Source organism: Denticeps clupeoides, chromosome 7, assembly GCF_900700375.1.
Source record: "Denticeps clupeoides chromosome 7, fDenClu1.1, whole genome shotgun sequence".
NCBI lineage: Eukaryota > Metazoa > Chordata > Actinopteri > Clupeiformes > Denticipitidae > Denticeps > Denticeps clupeoides.
Window position 1 is genome coordinate 5,932,834 of NC_041713.1, and position 11,182 is coordinate 5,944,015.

General features: G+C 44.8%; 1 protein-coding gene across 3 annotated transcripts in view; it reads right to left on the minus strand.

The window, feature by feature from the left end:
• Positions 1-11,182, minus strand: part of prkar1b (protein kinase, cAMP-dependent, regulatory, type I, beta) — a 35,699-nt gene that overhangs the window by 24,388 nt on the left and 129 nt on the right. Inside the window, exons 2-5 of one of the 3 annotated variants that reach the window (XM_028985024.1) lie at positions 11,049-11,162; positions 10,547-10,738; positions 5,868-6,038; positions 5,113-5,204 (exon numbers count right to left, since the gene is read on the minus strand). In XM_028985024.1, coding sequence (XP_028840857.1) covers positions 5,113-5,204; positions 5,868-6,038; positions 10,547-10,726 — 443 coding nt within the window. In that variant the 5' untranslated portion in view covers positions 10,727-10,738; positions 11,049-11,162. Of the gene's footprint in view, positions 1-5,112; positions 5,205-5,867; positions 6,039-8,744; positions 8,992-10,546; positions 10,739-11,048; positions 11,163-11,182 lie in introns of those variants that run through there. The other 2 variants (XM_028985023.1, XM_028985025.1) reach the window with 2 other exon arrangements.

Sequence of the window (11,182 nt, forward strand, 5' to 3'; positions counted from 1 at the left end):
AGGTCGGCAATACAGGACAAGGGAGCGAGGGAGAAGAGGAACATATAAAGGGATCTAAACGAGTTGGGGAGCTGGGGAGTGATCAGAACCCTTGTGTGTGTGTGTGTGTGTGTGTGTGTGTGTGTGTGTTTGAGTGTGTGTGTGATGTGCAGCACCTGGCTAGGCCATGACTGCTGTGGCATCACAGTATCCTGCAAAAAATACACACACACATATATACTGCTGAGTCAGTGTAATCACAATGTCATGAGGTACTGTAATTTCTGGGGGGTCTATGAATAAGGCCACTGAACTAAATGAAACATTACAACAACAAAAAAAGGGGGAAATGCAATTTTGCATTTTTTATGGTTTTTGGGTTCTTCTAATGTTAAGAATAACTGCACATCACCAGTAAGCAGCTCTAAAAATGGTCTGTTTGGGCCTTCAAACCCACAGAGAATCACAGCCTAACACTTTGACCAATGTTAAACACAGCCCTCATTCATGTTTCAAAAATCATTCAGGCGTCCGTGTGTGTTTTTCTAATGGAGTGTGTGTTTTCGCAGCGAGAGTGTGCGTGGGACCGGAGGCCGGTGCTGGCCTGTGGCAGTGGGAACGGAGAGATGAAAGACGGGATGAAAGGAAGAAGCGGACGGGTTGGCCCTCTCTCAGCTCTGCAGGGACAGACACGCCACAGTATTAAAGGGTGCTGACAAATTACCCAGCGTCCTCCACCCATCTGCAGCCCTACGAGGCTGCCGATCTCCCCCCACTCCGTCCCGTTCCCGTCTGAAAGTCTATCTTTCCCATTTTGTGGCCATACATCTGCACCTCTCTCTCTCTCCCCGGAGAAACGGTTTCTCAACAGTCCATCACCGGCATGAAAAATAATATGCAAATATTGCCGAAGCAATTATACCAATTAGGATTACAGTATACCTTCACTGGTCATTTCATTAGGTAGAGCAACCTATTTCATCTGCATTACCTCATTAATCAGTTTCTGTGCCCCTGTTTTGTTTGGTATGGGTCAGGGGTCACTGCTTGGTAGAGTTGACGCAGCCAACACAAACTGGCCAGTAGCCAGAGAATTAACAAATGAAAAAGGATGTATTATAAATACCCAGCCGACGGGCACGGTGCCTTTCGGCACATTTGCAACAGGATGAAATTTGACTTACGCGCCTTGAAGTACGAGATCAGAGCAACTTTTCACATTTGAACTTTTACATCTGAAACCACAGCTCTAGAGGTGTGTGTATCGGATTCTTATCCTGTCAAATCTAGGCTTGGACTGCTGCCTATCACAGCAGAAACATCAGCAGGAAGCGCGATAGCGGCCTCGCTAATGCTAAAGCACACACCAAGATAACACGCAGGCACTTTATCAATGTACTCGGTTTCAATGAAACTTAGAAATCACTGCACAGCTGAGCACACACATACACACGTAGATGCTCACACGCATGTACATTTGCCCCCGTTCCCCAAAACGACCCATTACCTGCCCTCTTATCAAAACCCACCAGCTTTAATTGCACAATTAAACAAAATGACCCAATCTCATAACAGGCAGATTAATGAAACAAATGGCCCAAGACCAGAGATAACGTGCCCGCACACACACACAGGTGCATGCACCTAGTTTTCTGGCATGGTGCCAACCCCACCTGTGCCCACACCAGGGCACTGAGGTCACCCTGCCCACAGCGAGTGGTGGAGGCCTTTGATGCATGGAACTCCTTACACCCGCACACACACACACACAAACACACACTGCTCATGTACTGAGAATACTTACCTAGTGTCAGCAGCCCACACACAGACCAGAGGTGCTTGTCTGTAAGGACAGTGTAAAATATCTTCATCCTCTTCAGCATGTCTTTGCACATTATGGACTAAACTGCCAACTTGTGAACTGCTGTTTGTGGTGATGATCAAATGTACCTAATAAAGTGGCCACTGACTATATTATTTAGTGTGGGCGAAAATGAGCAACACACACACACACACATATACTGTACACCAGACACCCCTGGCCTTGGAACAGGATCTGAACATTATTTAACAGAGGGGGAAATGCGGGAAAAAAAGAACTAAGAAAACAAAGAAGACAATGGGCTGCTGTCCTCAGAACAGGTGCCACGTGGGCATCCAGCCAGCGTTGGGTGAGGCTGGTGCCACGTCTGACCCCATCATTCCCCTTACACACACATACACTCTCAACATACAGCAAAAAGGCATGACCAAAAGTCCTAGATTATTTCACTTTCTTTTTTTAAATATGCAGAGTTTGATAAACATTAAAACAATGAAAACGATTGTCACAAAGCAACTGTTACAATTTCAATGTTAATGTTACAAAACAATTAATCCCGAAATCTGATTGGCTGAACCATGCATCACTGTAAAACTATGTATAATATGTATGTTTCCAACACAAATAATAATATTTAATAGTTATTTTCATAATGGATTAAAATTCTAGAATACATTCACTGGCCACTTTATGAGATATGGAGAGTTAAATTAGTCCTGTCAAAGTTGAATTAGTCCTGTCAAGCAAAAACAATAATGTATGTATGCAAAAGTTGCATTTAAATGCTTCTGCTGATTTTGTGATCTATTCATTACAATTAATCCTTAAGAAAGAACAAAACAGCAACTAACATGAACAGCAACCGAAACTGTCATGCCTGGTTTAGTGAAAAAGGCACAGGCACGCAACATCTTAAAGTGAAGTTATTTTAATTATTGAAAAGCTAACTAATGACACTGGGAGTGAGAGGGCAAAATTAAATAAGAGATTTAATTACCACCACAAAACTCATACAACTATGGGCAATTAGGACAGTCACACGTCATGATGTGGTGCCACGTGGTGAGCCATGGGCACCATGGCCTCAAAGAAACCTTACAAACCCTCATTCATTACTGCTATTATTTTGGCTGCTCATTAGTACCTTCCGTCAAGTTAAAGAATTTCCTTTTAAACTGTAGAAAATGGAAAGCTTCCAAAGATTTTTACTTTTATTGTGATGTGTTCTAATTGTGATGTGTACTGAATTGACCTCACCTGAACTACACACACTACACATACAGAAGTGGATTGTTCTCCATCACTTGACAAGCTCTGAAACCTGTATCACTAAATGTTCAACATGTAGTGGAACACACACAGCTGCAAGAGATGATCTCCTTCAACAGCAGTCAGCAGGGTGCATGAACACACATACACACACACACACACACACACACACACACACCTCACAAGCAGGTACTCAGGTTTAACATTCATAGAAAACCGTTTTTTAAGTCCCTTTGTGGGAATTCCCAAACCTCTTCAAAAGACAGAGCCCCCTAACCCCTGTCTTGTGTCCTAGAGACAAACACAACACAACAAGGGCCACAAACAATGAACAATGATCAAAGCAGAAAAGTGAGAAAAGACATGGCCAATTATCTTTTTCTTGTCATCATTGGGACCAGGAAAGTGCCAGAATAAATGAAAGCGGCCACGCACTGCTGCTGTCACCGAATAATCAGAACTTGTGGAGCTTTCCACACGGTTGTCTTAACAATGCGAGGGTGGGAGCAAAAACACTTCCCAGTGGGGTGTGAGGGAGGGGTGGTGGCTCACAATGCATCTGCATTGTAAACATCTGCATTTCTCTGCGTCGGTACCAGCGTGCATGTGCATTTTAATGGAGGCGCATGTGTGTCTGTGCAGGCATGTTGATGGGCAGAGGCGCCGTGTGAGTGGGCAGAACGCCCCATGGGGCCATTCGGAACACCGAGGGCCTGCCTGCGGTTATTAAAACGCTGAAAAGATAAAAAGGCTGTAATGGAAGAAGAAATCAGCGCAGTTGCGCTTGCATAACTGCTGAGTGAGTAATGAGTCGTGATGTTCCCTTCACACGGAGCACTCTGCCAGCTCACGGACCCCTGCCAGCAGCCCTCACAGCGCGGCCCGCGGCACTGGCCAATCCCTGCACACAGCTCAGCACCTCTCAGTCATTGGCCAATCATGCAAACAAAATGCGCACGTGTGTGTGTGTGTGTGGGTGGGGGGAGTGCAAGTCAATACTGACCAATCACAGGAGCCCCGGCCATACACAACCTATTGTCGGCCTATTGTTATAAATACAGCACCTTGCGAATTTAGGATTTAGGCAAAACATGTCAATCACAACGTGGCCTTGACCCAATCCAGCACCGACAGAGCATAAGTGGGCACATTTATTTGTTCAGTGATGTGACGCTGATTCTCAGTCCAGATGCCTGGTTCTAACACATCGATGCTAAACAATCAGCCCCTCTGCGATTTTCCCAAAATAATAAAAACTATGTATTTGACACTCAGTAGGTTTCCATGCACAGTTGATTCATGCTACGGCTCTAGCTCGATTAGGCCCTCTTGTCCAATTATTACAATTAACTACTTTAATTGCAATGCAATTATCTTAGATTTTGTACGTTATCTAACGGGTGTTTGTCCATGTGATGAATGACAACACATGCATGTGACCTCATTAAGAAGTCATTTCAGGGCAGGAAAAAACATCAGTGGAGAAAAAATGTGTCTGGATGTGTTACTCTGAGAAGATCGGTTAATTAACAGGTTTTTACATGCGTCTCTAGTTTGAATCGATTTTTATCCCTCGCCAGGTAGTGACTGAGAAATGCTGTGGTCTAGGAGGAGAATCGTTAAAAGATGTGGACTGTAGGAAGCTGCTGGAAGTTGTAAGTAGGAAGTTAGAGTGTGTGAGGATGCTTGTTGAGGATGTTTAATTGGGGAGCGGTGAAGTAGGATGAGTGTTGTAGGGTGTGTGTGTGTTTTTTTTTCTCACGCCGACCTGCTGTCACACTTGACTGCTGTTCGTCAGCTGGAGAAAACTACGCTCCTCTGGCGTGTGTGTCACGGAGGTTGGTCAGACCGTACCTAATCGCAGCTTTGTGGACGCTTAACAAAACTCTGCCCCCACCCAATCTTGACCAACAGCGCTGCCAGTAACATGGCGCCTCATGTTTCGGCTGCCATGGAGATGAGTGTAAACACTGTGTCCATTCTGAACACAAATCGAGAAGCTTGTGGTGCAGTGTGCGTAAAGGTGAGTGTGAGACCCTCACCTGCGCTCGTTGTCGTCCAGGTGGGCAAACAGCACATTCTTTGAGATGGCCCTGGCCAGGGCGGTCATCGTCTTGTAGTCCTTCGGAATCACCTGTAGGACAGGAAAATGTGTACATCTGATTTAAAGTGAAGTGATTGTCACACGTGATACACAGCAGCACAGCACACAGTGCACACAGTGAAATTTGTCCTCTGCAATTAACCCATCACCCTTGGTGAGCAGTGGGCAGCCATGACAGACGCCCGGGGACGGTGTGGGGACGGTGCTCAGTGGCACCTCAGTGGTACCTTGGCAGATCGGGATTCGAACCGGCAACCTTCTGATTACGGGGCCGCTTCCTTAACCACTAGGACACCACTGATTTGGAACTGTGTCTGTGTGTGTTTATGTGTGTCTATGTGTTTTAAGCCCTAATCAACTTTTTTGGACACAAACTCCTTGGTCCCACCCACTCAGGCTGCAAACAGATGGGCGAACAGCAACACACACATGCAGTGAAATTACTGACAGCCAAACAAATGGAAAAAGGGATGGGTGAGATGGGCAGGGGGCCTCATCAATAAGTTCCGTCATCAATAATATTCATCCAATTAGGTTCACCAGACAGAAGGACAGTGAGGAAATTGGTTTGACTAATATCTCAAATTAATAGAATTCTGCGTACAATCAATCAAAAAGAGTGCAAAAAAACATGGTGGTTGTTGGTGTGGAACGAATTACCTTTATCACAATATTCAAAAATGTGTGTCTAACCTTCCTGACGTAGCTGACGGCATCCTCCTCGGTGTAGACTTCGGCGCTCACCCCTCCCCGGCGTCGACGGGCTTTGACCACAGGGTTTGGGGGCGGTGGGGAAACCTCGTCATCGTGAGAGTCCGACTGAGAGCTGGACTTCTGACGGAGAAGAACTTGCTTGCACTCCTCCTGAAAGAGAGAAGGTTAAATAAACCCCCGATGTTAACCGGCCAGACGTCTCACGGCAGGTGTGTTTATATTAAAGAAAGAGGACGGTGGATTTAAAAGCAGCTTCAGGTATGAAATTTAATCTTGAGTAACTGCACTATTTTTTTTTGACTATTACTTTTGATAAAGCAATTTACAATTGCACCAAAAATGCAATTTTTGGAATAGGATGAGGGATGCTTCATATATTGGAGCCGATGCATGTAACTAAACAGAGAATGTGTGTGTGTGTGTGTGTGTGTGTGTGTGTCTGTGCATGTGTATGTCCCAGAGACACCGGCAGCACCTAAACTGTGGGCTGTTGGAACTACAGTCCAGGTTTAGACCCTGATGAGCACACATTCATAGATACACACACACACACATACACACACACACAATCGGACACTCTTAAATACAAAGGGCCAAGTAAAGAAACAGCTGTTCTCAGCAGCATTTGAAAATATTTAAACCCAAATAAATTCCTACAGGTCTCTGGGCTGAACAAACACATACTATACTAGTCCCAACAGACTTCCACTCAACGCTACCAGTTTTGCTTCAAGTAAAACAAAAACAGCAAAACAATATTGTGTAGAGGCTTTTAAAGAAAAAAGAAAGAGGCAATTTGTTATACAGATTTATTGGCCTTCCAAAATATAGATGTTCTGAGTAATTGTATGGTTTTGGTCCCCAGCTCTCACAGTGAGACATGAGGATGCCCTGTTGTCATGGTGATGTAGGAAGTAAGGTAGGGCTTCTGACAGATTCACACATGGAGGGATAAAATGAGAAATAGAGAGATGGAGAGATGTTCTTTCACACTTTAAACAGTGATGTTCATGCAACGGCACTAGTACATTTGTACATTTCTGGCATTTATCAGACATCCTTATCCAGAGCGACTAACAATCAGTAGTTACAGGGACAGTCCCCCCCTGGAGACACTCAGGGTTAATTGTCTTGCTCAGGGACACAAGTAGGCTAGAAGGCTATTTTCTAGAACAAAGTGGACAGGGAACAGCAAGGCTGTTCCAACTCTTGTCCCAGCAGAGCCCAGGTGACTACGAAAATATTGTCCCAACCCTGGGAAAGCCCCACTCAGTAACTGGACTGAGAATCAGCGTCACATGACTGTACAAATAAATGTGCCCAAAATAGTCAACAACTATCCCTTCAAGGCCATGCGCAGATTTATCTTTAAACAAAATGTTGTCACTGGTGGTCACATAGACTACTGCACGCTCCCACAATTTATTCATGTATTTAAATTATGCCGGAAGACGTTGGAGGACGCCGTTCCCCTGTGTACCCCTGGTCTCTAATAAAGTGGCCGGCAGATGCACATCAAAAACTGCAATTAAACACAGGCAGGTTGACCCCATCGGTTTGACCTGCGGAAGCTACAGCATTTACATGGATCTATTTCCAGCATCCCAGGATGCACTGCAGATATGTCACAGTCCCAGTGGCCGTGTCCCTGATGATCGCACCCTACACCCCCAGGCACATCACTCGCAGTGGGATGACAGCTGTAGGAGAGGACCACCGCTGAGCTCTGTGTGTGTTGGTAGGGTCAGCCAGTTCACACACAAGAACACACTCTTCTGCTGTCATGTCACTCACACAGAAGAACCTACAGACACATGCAGAGACAGAGGCAGTCGATCCTGATACTTAGCTAAAAGCTCTCCGTGTGGGGTTGCAGGGGTTAACCTTCATCTAAAGTGTACACACACACACACACACACACACAAATGACAAAGTGTCAGTCACAGGTCTTTGATGACCAGGTAACCATATTTTGAAATGTCCCAGTGATGAACCTGACACTGAAACATCTGTGTGTGTGTGTGTGTGTGTGTGTTGGAGTCAAATATTTCACTCAATTTCCTTTTGAGGTTTAAAAGGCCCCATATTGCTCCAGAAGCTTACATACTTTGTAAAACCTTACAGAGAATTACACCCACCCAGACACACACACGGACACACACACATCAACACACTCACAGCTTAAAGGCAAAGCCTCTGCTGAACTGTGAACTAACCTGTCAGTCAATCCTACAGGCCTAGGAAAGGTACACACACACACAGGCTGATCATTTGGTGGCACAGGCTGAGGAGGAGGAGTGTGTGTGTGAGACAGAAAGTAATAAAACATTGAATAAAACTTTAATTTCTTTTTTCCCACAATCTTCGGATTCGGAAAAAGACAAAAAAAAAGACAAAAACTCAGGGAGGCGGACAGAAAAAGATGCAAAACGGAGAGGGAGAAAAGAAAGACTACATTCAGCACCGAATTGGAGGTCATCCTGTCCTGTTTCCTTGGTTACTGCTCCATGATATGAACAGAAGTTGGAAAAAAAAAATTAATAACACAAACGTCACACAGCGATGACAAAAGAGGAAAAGTGAGACGCAGACAGGGAAACTGAGATGTGGATCTTCATGATATTCCGATCATTTTTTAAATTTAGTAAGTCATGCAACCACATAACAGAAATGTTAAAAATACTCAAAGATATATATATATCTTTATATAATACTCAAAGACAGGAAATACCTGTGTCCGTACAGGATTCATGACAAGGTTTTACAGTATTGATTAAAACAATTGTCATTAAAAAAGATGCACAAATCATCTGAAGCCCTAAAAAAGCAAGCAATCAAATGATAAAACGTCATTACCATCCCTCCCGCACTCAAAAGAAGCATCCGGCTGGAGAGATTATAATCTGGTATCTGAATGGAATGGCCGTGTTATAATCCCACGTCCGCACCCATAATCCATGGCCGCAAATCCACGAGCACGGGGGGCAAACAAACCCACGGGCAACAAAAAACAGCTGACGCCAAAGCCGCTTGCAGCTGCGAACGCGCCAGGTTCGAGAATCGTCCGGAACGTTCCACTGAACAAAGTGGTTTCAATAGAGACGTTCGCGTGAATGCCGTGATGAGCTCCGCAACCCGTGGGAGGATTTGACCTCTCACAGTGAGTGCTGGTATTGGCCCGGCAACGCCCAATCGTTTTCATCCAGTGACATCCAATAAATTCCACAAATCAGGTGGATAGTTTGTCTATGTTTATTTAATCCATCAATCGGCACAAGGTGCCCTATTTTCCAGCCGTAACATAAAATCAGGTCTTGCACATGATATAAACACCCAGGGTGGCGAGTGACCTCAGCTAACCCTAACTTTATAGCCGTAACAGGCCATAGGGTTCAGTATGGTGTAAAGTAAGAGTAAAGTAAGGTAAGAGAAAACCTACATTAAACCATACGGCGGAGCTAAAGCTACTGAACACTAATAAGACAGAGGAGGGATGCAGGCGCATGGTGGCGTGTGAATTAGGTACAATCCCCTCCATTTCCACTTCAAGGGTGAAATAATTTCATCATATTGGTAACCATGGTAAAAGTATAAGGCCTTCTGCCTTCTTTGAAGTGGCTGTGATGTTGTGATGAATAAATGGAAGGCGCCATCACGCGTCGGCACCTCCTGACCTGCCGTGGCTGCAGGACAGGCACCAGGCTGGTGACGCCGCCGTGACGGTGGGATGAGAGGGGCCTGTTGTTCGCAAGGGAGCGCATGATGAGCCACACTCTTTCATTTGGCTCTTTAACGCCTGAGTGCGATCGGGAGCGTGGCCGAATCTAAAAGCCGCACACGATAACAGACTCGGGCCGCAGGGAAGGCGGCATCTGTCCCTTAGGGTCAGGACGTCCTCAGAAGGAACACAGAAGCTCGTTCTCCCCAACGTCTGGCTTCCATACCTTTGTCCTTTAAACACATCTGAGCCCAAAAGCTCAAACCACAGCAGAACACAGTTGTGCTGGCTGCCTTTAGAAATCCCTTCAGCTCCCTCATTCGATGAAATAAAGTGTAGCATCACACATAAACATAAACAATAATTTCGAAAAATCATTTGAAATTCATACAAATTTCTTACAATTTTTTTTACAATTAGATGCCCTACTGAAAAGTACTGAACATGTACATAAAGTCTTGAATAACAAAGGGAAAGTTCTAGAAAAAGTGTTAGATTTTAATGCTTTTTTTTTCCTGTTTCCATGTCATTTTCAATTTGAACAATATGACAATATACCGAAATAAACCATTTTGCCAGTATGGAGAGTGACCAGTGCATAAAAAACACACAACCAAGGAACAAGTCAATGATATTAAACACATTTCTTAAGTTATAAATGTTATAAAGCATGCATTTAAAAATCGAACTGTAAAAAAGCATAGGAAGAATGTGCAATTGTTATATTTTGATCTATTTTCAACATTAGACCTTCAGGGGGGCTGACTGTCAGACTGTTGAGTGACAGACTGTCAGTCACCGCCATCTCGTAAGACCCAAATGACTGAAGCTGATTACAAAAAAATGTGTCTTTGTACACGACAGTCATGCTCACCGACACCACACACTACGAACGCCCCACGAAGTCCACATTTACACCCCCTCCCCTTAATTCACCAACCTTCTCCAGTTTTTCAAAGTGTTCCCGAAGGAATTTCATAGGACGCTCAGGCTTGGCGATGCACAGATTGACAATGCACTCTTTCAGGATCTGCTGGATGTTGTGCTTCTGCACGAAGACCTCGCAGCCCTTCAGACTCTCCTCTTCTTCCAGATTGGAGGAGGAGGAGGGGGTGGCCATCTTATCTTCTCTCTGGGGTGGGGGGGGGGGGGATGCATCATCTACATTTGTCCATTATTTATGGGCTGTCTGCGACAATTCAGTGCATCTGCATGCAAATGAGATGACGTCGCCGGCGAACAAGCATCAGCATCACAAATAACAGAAAAGCTCCGCTGTAACCTTGCAGCAAAGTTACATGTAATAAAAATAATAACAATAATAATAACAAAAGCAACAATAAACTTGCACGCACAGAATAAAGCAGTGACGCGGCCATTTTAAGAATAGAAGGATGTTTAATGACCCGGGCATTCATCCCGTCCGAATCCTAAACACCAACCTGCCATTAAATTACTGCGGCGTCCGAGCTGGAGGTGACGATGCTGCCGCCGCACCTGTTTACCCATCGTCCTACGCGCGATGCGTCACCGAAATCAGACCCCCCACCCCCGTTCTACATAAATAAATATACAA